The following is a 13125-nucleotide window of genomic DNA, read 5'->3' on the forward strand; positions in this document are numbered from 1 at the left end:
GTAGTAATTCTCAACTGTCTCTCCCTGTGGATTGAGCCAAGGAACAATAACAAATAACACAAAACATAACATCAGTTAAAAGAGCATATAAGACTAATACATATTAAAATCCATCAATAAATACTTTCAATCCATAATTTAAAAATACAGTAGTCTGGAAGTGGTGGCTCAGTGGTTAAGATGCTGACAATTACAAGATTGGCAGATCAACAGTTCGAGGCCCAAGCACCATGGGATGGAGTGCACTCCTGTCACTAGTCCCAGATTCTGTCAACCTAGCAGTTCGAAAACACGTAAAAGTGCAAGTAGATAAATAGGTACCACTCTGGTGGGAAGGTAACAGATCACAGAGTTGTCTTTGACAGCACTTGGCTTAGTAACGGAGATGAACACTGCCCCCTACAGTCGGACACGACTAGACAATCTAGTGAAGGGAAAACCTTTACCTTTATTCTGGATAGGTCTATCAGAAGAGACTGGTCTTTACTGCTGATTTAAACTCATACAGCATCTCGAGCTGATAAATTCATCTGGCAGTTTTTTCTACAATCTGGGGGCAGTCAAAGAAAATTTTCTGTGGGTAACGGCCTTGTTTTGGCTGACTGGGCTAAATGTCTCTCAGTGGACCTTAGTGTACAGGGCACATTATATGGGAGAAAGTGATCCTGTAGGTAACATAGACCCAAACATCTAGGGCTTTAAAAGCAATAACTAACACAGTAAAGGTACAAAAATAACTCTAGCTTTTTGCACTGACCAGCCTAAAAAACAATGAAAAGGGGACTCTTGTGACACCTTTAAACCTAATTGATTTATTGCAGCATGAGCTTTAATGATAGCCTATTTTTCCTAAAGAACTTTGAGTAGGGCCCAGTTGAATGACGCCAGCTTGTAGGGGAGCTTGTATAGGAGATGGCTGTACACAATCCTAAGGTCTCCACACACTCACAGGATATGCATAATTTTGGGGGGAGGGGGGCATCACAATAATATGGAACGTCTTACTGACATAACATAGTCCATCCCCCCCCCCCTCTGATTTTATGAATAATTAAAAAAAGATACTTCTGGATGTATACTGTGGCTTATCCTAGCTATCATCTCCCCAGTGATCCCCTCCTCACAATTGTTGCTATTTTTTGTTTTGTTTGGTACACCGTATGTACTCAACTATAAATTGAGATTGACCCTAAAATCTTGGGTCAACTTATATACAACAACAACAGGTTTATTGATTAGTCAGCTGACCATATCAATAGAATACTAAATACAGTTACAAAATTACAATATGTAAAATACAAGATAAAAAATATCATAATGCCTACATATATACAGAGATAAAACTGAGTCACACTTAAAACTCAAATAGGCAGTTAAAACAGACACAGACTAACTAACAGCAAATTTAATAAAATGGGATACAAAATAAAATAGTCTAAAATAAGACTAGCTAAAACAGAGTGGGAGATAACAACAGAAGTTTTTTGTGGGTTTTTTGGGCAATGTGGCCATGATCTAGAAGAGTTTCTAGAAGAAACTCTTCTAGAACATGGCCACATAGCCCAAAAACCTCACAAAAAACTATGGATGCCGGCCATGAAAGCCTTCGACTCAACAATAAAAGTTTTTAAATGAACTCATCACCGTGACATGAAACCCCGTTTTGTACAATAAATTGATCTCTCAAGCAAGCAGTATTAACTACAAATTTAGCTACACATCACACTATATGTATGTTCTTTCCAGAGAAAAGATAAGACAATTTAGCTGAAAGATTCCAGTTGGTCATTCTATCCAAGAATAGTTGTAAAAAATGTGATCTCTCCTTATCATATAAACAACAGTCAAACAGGATATGTGGAGTATCCTCAATAGCTGGTGCTCCGCAAATACATAATCTTTCTTAGGCGCGGTACAGACCGCCCAAAAGTGGTGTACCATTGCCGGTATTAGGGTTAGGGAGAGCGTACCATGTACACGCTCCCTAACCCTAATACATGCCGCCAGCAGCATATTGGTGGCACCCTGGTCTGTTTGTGCCGCCCCAGGCCACTTGTGGCAGCCTAACAACGGTGCAAGAAGGAGCTATGAAATGGAGCACCTTCTGGCACGCGCCTTGTTCCCACAGTCACCAAATGGCTGCGGGAACGGCACCAGGGAGAAAGGGGCCAAGCGGTATTAGCAATACAAGGGAGAAAGTCATTGAATCATAAATCTGTGGATTAAGGAGAGACCCAAGGGAAAACATTTCTTCATATACTTAGAACTGGAACAAAAGCGAACAACTTAGGGTGGGCTGGCAGGGAGTCACCAGATACTATCTGCTAAAGATGCTTGCAGTACCAGTATTTATTGCATGATGGAAAAACCTGTTGCTATGTTTGTGATGCTTATGTAGGATTTATGTCTAGGTGTGTACTAGGAAACAAGTCACAGCAGGTTGCCCTTAAAAATAAGTATTTGTAGTCAGCTATGTTTTCCTTTCATGATACAGAAATGTCAGGGGTAATTAGGAAGTGTTGGTTAAACGCGTGTGAATTAACAGGGTTCATTTCAGGAAACAAACCTAATGTAACCTTTGCAATGCATTTTGTGCAATAAAATAATAGGGAGTTCCCAGCATATTTTCTGTTAGGTGCTTGACAAAGTGACTAAGAATTGGGTTCAGAATGGTAGTTTCAAAATGTAACATGGGGCTAGTGAATAATGCTGGTGACTAATGTCAAATGTTGGAGCAAAGAACACTGTATCAAGTATTGATAAGAGGTTTTTTTTTTATTTTTCCAATTTTTTTATTAAACTGTGTATAATACATAGTATACAATCATGTTTCATATTATAATTTTCTCCCCTCACCCCCCACCCAAATAAGAAAATAGTATAGAGAAATTTACAATCCAATCAAATTAACAATCAGTTTCAGAGATATGGAAAATATTACTGATTATATTATTAACTTCTTCATACCCCATTTTACCTTTCATGTTCTTACTTACTATTTCCCATTTGTCTTCCAATGGTTCTTTATTGCTTTCCCCAATATAATTTAATCTTTCCCTAAGGAAGTCGAATAGTATATATTCTTTTATATATTTAAATAAGTAAGCCTTGTTCCAATTTAATTTGTTTCTCCATCCATAAGCAATCACTGCATGAGCAGCTTTTAGAAATTGTTTTGTTACATATTTTTGATTATTATTCAGTCCTAATTCCCCTAAATTGAGAGTCAAGCAATTTTCTTTACTTAATTGTATTTCTGTCCCCATAATTGTATTTATCTGTTGCTTAACTTCTGTCCAAAATTTTTGTACAAATGGGCATTCCCACCACATATGTATATATATTCCTTTAACTTCACATCCATGCTAACATTTGGATTGAAATTTGTCATTTGTAAATGCTAATTGGTGTGGTGTCCTATACCATTTTCCAATAATTTTCAATTGTTGTTCTTTTCCATTTGTGTTTTTAATTTTAACAATTTCTTGTAGCTAAAATTTAATTTTATCTGTATCAATCAATAAATCTTTTTCCCAGTTCATTGTCAATCCCTCTGTCATTCTAAATTGGGTTGTTAATATATTCTTATAAATTTTTCCTATTAGTCCTTTACCCTCTTCTAATTTTTTTAAATTATTTCTTCTAATAAATCATTTTAGTCATCAATATTTAATTGTTCCAGAATATTCCAATAATATCTAATCTGAAAGTTTTCTCTATATGGCAAAAAGAACTCTTTAAGTTTCTATGGGAAGGGAAGCAAGCCAGGGTAAGATGGAAGATCTTGACAGACGAATGTGATAAAGGAGCCTGCGCTCTCCCTAACCTTAAATTGTATTACTTTGCATCCTGTTTGTGTTGGCTAGAAAAGTGGTTTATACTAGATGATGAAAAACTACTTTTACTAGAAGGCAATGATTTAACATTTGGTATACATGCTTTTCTCTGGTATAACAAAGTAAAAGAAAATAGAGATTTTGAACACCATTTCATTAGAAGGTCTTTGCTGTTAATCTGGAATAAAATTAAACCTTTGTTCTATAGACAAATTCCGCTATGGGTATCCCCACAGGAAGCCCTGTATAAGAGATCGAAGGATAAAAATAAAACTTGGCTTAGATATTCAGATATCGCAGTTTGGAGAAGTAATGAAATGGTTTCTATAAAGACCAGGGAACAGTTGGAAATGGAGAACACTAGAATAGATTGGTATACTTATTTTCAAATTGTGGAAAGATTTAGACTAGATTGTAACAAAGTTGGAATTACCAGGGAATCAAATGAACTGGATAAGATTATAGAAAGTAAAGAAAAAAAAGGACACCTTTCAAGATATTATAGAATCCTGAAAAGAAGAGATTTAGAGGACAAAACAGTAAAACACTGCATGGTAAAATGGTTGCAAGATCTAGGGAAAATACAGATATGGAATTATGGGAAAAGTCATGGAGAGATACTAGAAAATTCACCTTATGTCAAAACTATAGGGAAAAATATATTAAAATGATGTATCAATGGCACATGACTCCTGTTAAATTGAATAAGATTTACAAAACAGTGAGCAGAAAATGTTGGAAATGTGATAAGCATGAAGGTAATTACTTACACATATGGTGGAGTTGTACCAAAGCTAAGGAATATTGGGGAAATATACAATCATTGATGAGAAATTTTTTACAATTAGATATCCCATTAGATCCTCGTTTGTTCCTGTTGAATATGATTAGTTTTTTGGAAGGTAAAAAGGCAAAGAAAGTCTCTCACTTAATATGATATATGATTACTACAGCCAGAATTCTATATGCCCAACTCTGGAAAAGCCCACAGATACCAACAGTTGAAGAATGGATGGTTAAAATTAGGGAGGCTAAAAGTTTAGATATACTTACAGCCAGCCTGAGAAATGAAAGGGTTGAAATTGTCAAGGAAGAATGGGGATGTTTAAACTTATATGATGTAACGAAAGTACTACAATCAGGAACTAAGAAGACATAGGGAATACATGATAATAATATATCCTGATGGAGAGAATAAAGGGGAAAAAATACAGTTTTTCCTCTCCCTCTCTCCTTTTGATATTTTTTTACATTGTGTTCATAAGCAGGGAAAAGCTGTTTGTATATAATTTTTTCTCTCTCTTCTTTCTTTCCCCTCTATATATACTTGGTACAGGATAAATGTATAACTATAAGTCAATGGGAGTATTCTATTTTAAGTTGAAGAAGAAGGGTACCAAATGATCTTCTGGAAGTGATGAGAATGCATTGTTTAAGAGAATTATGGATAACATGTATATATATTGGGGTTTTTTTTTGTTAGTCTGGTCTTGTTAGTGTATATATGTTAACAGTGGTTTTTTTGTGTGTAAGTCTGTTTATATTTTTTTTACTTAAGAAAATAAAAATTAAAAAAATATTTAATTGTGTTTCATCTAGCAATTTTATTATCCCTTTTATTTGAATCCAGTATTGCTTACCTATTTAAATACTTAATTTTTCTTCCTGTATTCGTACCCCTGTTAAATCATATAAATCTCCAATTATTTTAAATCTCTTATTCTTTAATTTTTTAAATATCTTTCCAAGATCTTCATTGTTACTTTTATTTAAATATTCAATTGGTAGTCACTTCCTATTTTTTATACCCAGGTTTCTACTCCACTTCTCTCATATTTTATAATTCACCCTCATTGGACCAATTCTTTTCTCTTTTTCTCCCCCTCCCCCCCATATTTTCCCCTGAAAGATAGAGACATACTCCATTTGATTGCTCTGTCTTTCTAATTTAACCCACTTTGTGTTATGGCTATATTCTACCTCTATCATCCTTAGCAATTGAACCGCCTCAAAATATAATTCGAGTGATGGAACTCTCCACCCTCCATTACTTTGATGCTCATATAATAATGTCTTAGATAATCTGGCTTTTTTATTCCCTGATATCCATTTTAATATTGACCTATCCCATTTCTTTAAAACTTTACTAGGAATTGTTTCTGGGATACTTTGAAATAAATATAAAAACTTTGGTAGTATCATCATTTTGAACATTCTAATTTTTGTTAGCATTTTCCAATTTTTACTTGCCCATTTAGAAATTTGATTATTATTTTTCCATAATTGATTATAATTACTTTGTACAATATTATCTAATGTAATTGATAAATTTACACCTAAATATCTCATATTTTTAATCCCCAATTTCAATCCTGACACAATTTGGATTTATTTTTGTTCCCGCCAATTCGTATTCATAAACATTATTTCTGATTTATCCATATTAAATTTAAACCCAGAAATGTTTTTAAATTTCTGAAATATTTCCAATAACTTGGTTACAGCTTGATTCGGTTTCTGTGTCACTATCAGAGCATCATCTGCAAATAAATTCAACTTGATCACTTCTTTATTTATTTTATATCCCTTTATCTCTTTTGCACCCCTAATCACATTTCCAAATCCCAACCAATACCAAGGACCCACTGAATGCCCTCAGTGTAATTTAAAAAGAGTTCTGCCCAGTGTTTGATAAGAAACAGAGGGGCTGAACATACCGTCCCTAAGACGTGGCTCCATTTTGCACCATGGAAAGGATGTACTATCCACTCCTGCCACCGCTCTTCAGCAGCTTTTTGGCTCAGCACTGTAAATCCTGCGCTAAAGATGTGGCATGATGCTTCCCGCCATGCGGTGGGGTGTGCGGCATCATGCCACCCTGGGGGCGGAGTCGGGATGAGTGGCGTGCCGTCACCATGCCCTCACTCTGTCCTGATGCCACCATTTATTGGCGGTCTGTTTCTCCAACTTACATAAAGTACAGTGCTCAAACTGGCATAAAATAAATATCTCCATCTTCTACTTTTAGCCTAGCTAAAGTAGAATTATTTATTACATTTCATAAAATATGAAACTATGGAAACAAATGTGTACCACAAATATTAGCTAAGTTTTTAAGAGGTTTTGCAGACTAGATATGTGCTAGCCCCTTTCTTTCTGAGACTTGATTAACTATTTTCTGCAATCTTTAAAGTATATCATTGCTACCCAATAACTAGAAAGTTGTATATAAAGTGATAATAGAAATGCTGTGCTCTGAAGCCATCCAGATGGCGCACAAAGGGGTGGTCTGTTTCGCCCCATAGTTGGGTGTGGTGAAACAGATCTCTTTCCCCTTATTCTTTTCTTAATCTCTTTCTATTTTTAATTCATTTTAGGAACTTGAAGTATTTCAGACATTTGTAAGTCAGCGCCCCCCTTTTGACATTGTGATTGATGGCCTTAACGTCGCTAGAGTTTGCCATAAAAACAATCCATCTCAAACTGTAAGTGTTGATATACTGTTTTTAGAAATTATGTGTTACTTTTGTATTTAAAATACCTACATATATTTTACTGTTTACGAGATGCAGCATATCATGACTGGTTGTATTTGAAATTATACAAATGTTCTGATAGCAAAAATATACAAAAATGCATTAAAATAACACAGTGGACTCACTTATGCTGTTTATTTAATGTTTTAGAGGGACAACATCAGTGGCTCCACAAGTCTGGGACATTGTGGGAGCATAGGTAGGGGCTTTCCAAGGTCTGGTAAGAGGGAAGCGTGCCCTTCTAAACTTTGGAGAGTTGTCCAACTAGGTTTACAGACTTTGAAATTTTGGGTTTAAGCAAGAATCATAGAATCATAGAGTTGGAAGAGACTACAAGGGCCATCCAGTCCAACCCCCTGCCATGCAGGAATTCACAATCAAGGCATCCCTGACAGATGACCATCTAGTCTCTGCTTAAAGACCTCCAAAGAAGGAGACTCCACCACACTCTGAGAAAACACGCTCCATTGTTAAACAGCTCTCACTGTCAGGAAGTTCCTCCTAAGGTTGGGGTGGAATCTCTTTTCCTGTAGCTTGCATCCATTGTTCCAAGTCCTATTCTCTGGAGAAATTGTCCAGGAAGGAGGAAACGTTTAAAGTAAACAAGGTTTGGCTACCAGTCCTGAAAAATAGCAAGATGAAGACTCAGTAAATGCAAATGAGAAATCTCCCAGGATCAGGGGTTTCCCAGCAGACAATGAGCACTAATCAAGCAGACACTAATCCTCTTTTGCATACCCTCCCACCCTGAGGCCTGCCATTAGCAACAGAACAATCCACATGCAAATCTCTTCTGCCTTCCAAGGTTCACACAGTATATACATACCCAACTCCTTTCCAGGCAAGCATTCTCTGAAGGTGCCAGCCACAGATGCTGGTGAAACGTCAGGAAGAAACTCTTCTAGAACATGGCCACATAGTCTGAAAAACCCACAAAAAACTATGGATGCAGGCCATGAAAGCCCTCGACTTCACATTACAGCTAGAGTTGTAGCAGAACCTATAAAGCAAAGCAAAATTGTCTGCCTCTGCATTTATCTATTTATTTATTTTTTATACGATAATTCATATGTCCTTTTCTTATCTTCCTTAAACTAAGCAATCCCTCCCTGTTTTATTTTTCCCCTCTGTATTTCTTTTCCATAAAACAAGCAAGAGGTTTGGATTACAAAAATCCAAAATAAGAGGAATCTCCCTCCCCCTGGGAATAATACATAATATTTTCTTTATTTTAAGCTGCCTAATGTCTGATGTTGTTATGTTGCATTAGAGTTGTCAGGAAGTTTGTTTTGTAATATCAGAACTTGTGGGACTGGTGATTTTTTTTTCCTAATGGAAAAACTAGGGAAGAAATGATCCAATGGATTTTACTCTCATTCCTATTGTATTTTGAAATTTAGGACAATTAGATGTGTAGGTAAAAGATATTCCCAGGCAATTCAAACATTTACAAGAAGTATGTCGGTGGTAGATAATTGTAGGTCATGTAATGCAAATTTGAGTAATTCTTCTGATGAACTTTTTTATTTTTCATCATTTCCATTTTTGCTGGACAGTTATTTTTTAAGAAGTGAAGACTGCAATAAATACAAATGTCAAATATTATGATCTCCATGTTAATTCATATCTAAAGTACAAAAAGTGAGAAGAACACTGCTGAGTTGCATTCTTTCCTCATGCTAATCCATATGTATAAAAACTGCAGTCGGCCCTCAGTATCTGCAGACTTGCCATCCGTGGATTTGCGTATCTGTGAATGGCAAGCCCGCGTTATCCCCAGTGGCGCCGCATGCATGTGGCTGCACCACTATTAGAGACAGCCCCTGTTGTCCCCAGGGGTGGTGCATGCATGCAGCTGTGCTGCCATTAGGGACAAAGAGACTTCAGGTGTCCCTGTCTTCCTTGTCTCAACTGGTCTGTGTGTTGCTGCGGGAGGAGGAAGAGCTACGGGTGGGGTGGCTGGTAGCTCCCTCTGGCCTCACCTGGTTGGCAGCCATGGCAAGAGTGAGGGCGGGATCCTCTTGGCAGCATCTCTCCTCTTCCTCCTCTGCATCCTGGCAGAGTGAAGTCCCATTATCCCTAAGGGTGGTGCGGCCATGTACATGTGCTGCCTTTGGGGGGAAAAAAAGAACTTGAACATTCATATATTTGGGTATCTGGGGTGGGGGCTCCAGAATGGATCCCTGCTGATACCGAGGGCCGACTGTATATTTAACTGTTGATTTTAGTATATCAATGTGGTGTGTGTGTGTGTGTGTGAAGAGAACAAAAGTTGAGAAATCATGAATTTGAATTTTCCCACTTCTTCATACATGTTATATTTTATTCATTACGGCCACCATTAAAGACAACAAAGATTTCCTCTAGATACCAAATACTTTTGTAAATCCAGTAACAGAAGGATGATGTAGGGAAACAAGCCCACAGCTTGGAAAGTTTATTTGGTGATAAATGAATAAAATGTTATGCTGAAGCCACCCATAACTGACAAGTGATGGGTTGATAGCTTTGATTCCAGAGCACCATCCTACTACTGCTCAGTTCTGAATGGCTTCAGTTTGTCATGCCCATTTGTCTTTGAAATAACTTTCCAAGATCTTCTCTAGCTAGTCCCGTATTTTGAATCCTGCAAGAGGCAGCAACATGAGCTCTTCGCATTGACTTATAACCAAAGGGTATACTGAGAAAACCAAAGAAACTCAACTGATGGTCTGTTGGAGTTCTCCTGTTTTGCTGCTGCTCTATTAATATCAAATTAAAAATCAATTCCATTGAATATAGCCACAGAGTTGCAAGTGACCATAAGAGACATCTAGTTGAAACCTTGCCATGCAGGAGTACCTAACTAAAGCACTACTAAAAGATGACCATGCAACATCTGTTTAATTCATATCTAAAGTACATAAGATATGAATTTAAAAGAATTCCAAAGAAAAAGAGTCCACCATTCTTAAAAGCAGTCTTTGTAGGCTGCATCTACACTGCAGAATTAATGCCATTTGAAACTGTTTTAACAGCCATGGCTCAGTGGTGTGGAATTCTGGGATTTGTAGTTGTGTGGGAGCCTTCTCTGTCTGAGCTCTGGTGCCTCAACAAACTATAAAACCCACAATTCCATGGGATGGAGTCATGACAATTAAAGTGGTGTCAAACTATATTAATTCTCCAGGCTGTATCAGCAGCCTACTTCACTGTCAAATAGCTCTTACACTAAACAGGTTATTTCTGATAATCAAGGGCAGTCTCTTTCCTTGTAATATGAATCTGTTAGTTCATGTTCAAGTCTCTGGAGCAGCAGAAAAATCTCTGGAGCAGATACATCTTTTACATGACATCTCTTTGGATATTAAATAATGCTATCATGTCACTTCTCAGTCGTCCCTTCTCCAAGTTAAACATACCCAGCGCCTTAAGTCATTCCTCATAGGGCTTTGTTTCCAGAACTTTGGTCATTTAGTCACCCTCCTTTGGACACATTCCAACTTATCAATATCCTTCTCAAACTGCGGTACCCAGAACTGGACACAGTATTTTAGATGAGGTCTGACCAAAGCAAAATCAAGTGGCGCTGTTACTTCCCTTGATCTGGACACAGCTCCTGCTGAGGCAGCCCAGAATTTTACTGGCATTTTTGGCCACCAAGGCACACTGTGAACTCATTTTTTGCTTGTGGTCTAAGACCTCTAGATCCTTTTAGATTGTAAGCCTGAGGGCAGGGAACCATCTAATTAAAAATAATAATTGTAAGCCACTCTGATAGCCATTAGGGCTGAAGGGCAGGGTATAAATACCATAAATAAATAAATAAATTTATATACCGCTGAATACCGCCTAAGCAGTGTCTAAGCAGTTTACAACTGTAAGCTAATTTGCCCCCATCAACCTGGGTACTCATTTTAGCGACCTCGGAAAGATGCAAGCCTGAGTCGAGCTTGAGCCCTTTTTGCTTGTCTTGAACTTGCAACCTTACGTTTTTGATTGAGTGGCTGCAAGGTGTCACTCATTCTGTATTTGTTCATTCCAGTTTTTGTTCCTATATGTAGTATGTTGCATTTATCCTTGTTGAATATCCTTTTGTTAGTTTTGGCCAAGTTGTCCAATTTGTCAGTCATTTTGAATTCTGATCTTGTCCCCAGAGTGCTACCACTCCTAATTTAATATCAGCTGTAAATTTGACAAGAATACCTTGTATTCTCCCATCCAAGTTATTTGTGGAATTAGAAGCTGAGCTTATCAAATTTAAATTTTAAATGTTTAAAGAATTTAAAAGATTGTGTTTTTCTACTTTTAGTAATTATATAGTAATAAAAAGTTTTAAAATTAAAACAGTACAAGATAATTTGAACAATCTAAAAGCATATTAAACAATTTAGCACTTTAAAACAGGTTTTTACAATTTTAAACCATGTACCTGCATAGATTTGGACAAAATTATCAGACTCCAGACTTTAGTCTAAAAAAAAATTAACAAACATTATCATAGAATCATAGAATCATAGAGTTGGAAGAGACCACTAGGGCCATCCAGTCCAACCCCCTGCCATGCAGGAAATCCAAATCAAAGCATCCCGGACATATGGCCATCCAGCCTCTGCTTAAAGACCTCCAAAGAAGGAGATTCCACTACACTCCGAGGGAGTTTGTTCCACTGTCAAACAGCCCTTACTGTCAGGAAGTTCCTTCTAATGTTGAGGTGGAATCTCTTTTCCTGCAGCTTGGATCCATTGTTCCTGGTCCTGTTCTCTGGAGCAGCAGAAAACAAGCTTGCTCCCTCCTCAATGTGACATCCTTTCAAATATTTAAACAGGGCTATCATATCACCTCTTAACCTTCTCTTCTCAGGCTAAACATCCCCAGCTCCCTGAGTCGTTCCTCATAGGGCAAGGTTTCCAGACCTTTCACCATTTTAGTCGCCCTCCCCTGGACACGCTCCAGTTTCTCAATGTCCTTTTTGAATTGTGGTGCCCAGAACTGGACACAATATTCCAGGTGGGGCCTGACCAAAGCAGAATACAGTGGCACTGTTACTTCTCTTGATCTAGACACTATACTTTTATTGATGCAGCCTAGAATTGCATTGGCCTTTTTAGCTGCCGCATCACACTGTTGACTCATGTTCAACTTATGGTCTACTTGGACTCCTAGATCTCTTTCACATGTACTTTCATTCAGCAATGTGTCTCCCATCCTATATCTGTGCATTTCATTTTTCTGCCCTAAGTGCAGTACCTTACATTTCTCTGTGTTGAATTTCATTTTGTTAGCTTTGGCCCAGCTTTCTAGTCTATTCAGATCATTTTGAATGTTGGTCCTGTCCTCTGGAGTATTAACTATTCCTCCTAATTTGGTGTCATCTGCAAATTTGATAAGTGTGCTCCCAATTCTGTCATCCATGTCATTGTTTTAACTAGCTGTTGGACTGAAGGTAACTTTGGTGTCTGTTGGACCACCATAGCACAACTAGGTGCCTTTGCATCGAAGATACTGTTCAACATCCTCACATCATGTATTGCTCCTAACTCTCACAGAGAGAGGGCGGCCCCTCCAAAAGACCTTAATCCTCATGCACGCATATAGAGAGGAGCATTTCAAGTTTCAAGGTCCTCATGTAGGGCTTAAATATCATCACCAACACATTGAATTGAAACCAAATAATAATATTATCCAGTGCATTTCCTTTAAAATCATATATGATTTTTCTTAAGGTGTTTAGCAATCCAAATGCTGTATTTTGCACTAGCTGTAGCTTCTAA

The 13125-nt window shown here is 37.4% G+C and overlaps 1 protein-coding gene across 2 annotated transcripts in view; it reads left to right on the top strand.

Annotated features, from left to right (window-relative positions):
* The window catches only part of PRORP (protein only RNase P catalytic subunit), a 59712-nt gene that overhangs the window by 12025 nt on the left and 34562 nt on the right, over nucleotides 1-13125 (top strand). For both annotated transcript variants that reach the window (XM_089522114.1, XM_089522113.1), the window contains exon 5: nucleotides 7214-7321. In XM_089522114.1, the coding sequence (XP_089378240.1) occupies nucleotides 7214-7321 (108 nt within the window). The remainder of the gene's footprint in view (nucleotides 1-7213; nucleotides 7322-13125) is intronic.

The sequence above is a fragment of the Sceloporus occidentalis genome, unplaced genomic scaffold (assembly GCF_023333645.1).
Source record: "Sceloporus occidentalis isolate IW3139 unplaced genomic scaffold, rSceOcc1.0.p SCAF_4, whole genome shotgun sequence".
Taxonomy (NCBI): domain Eukaryota; kingdom Metazoa; phylum Chordata; class Lepidosauria; order Squamata; family Phrynosomatidae; genus Sceloporus; species Sceloporus occidentalis.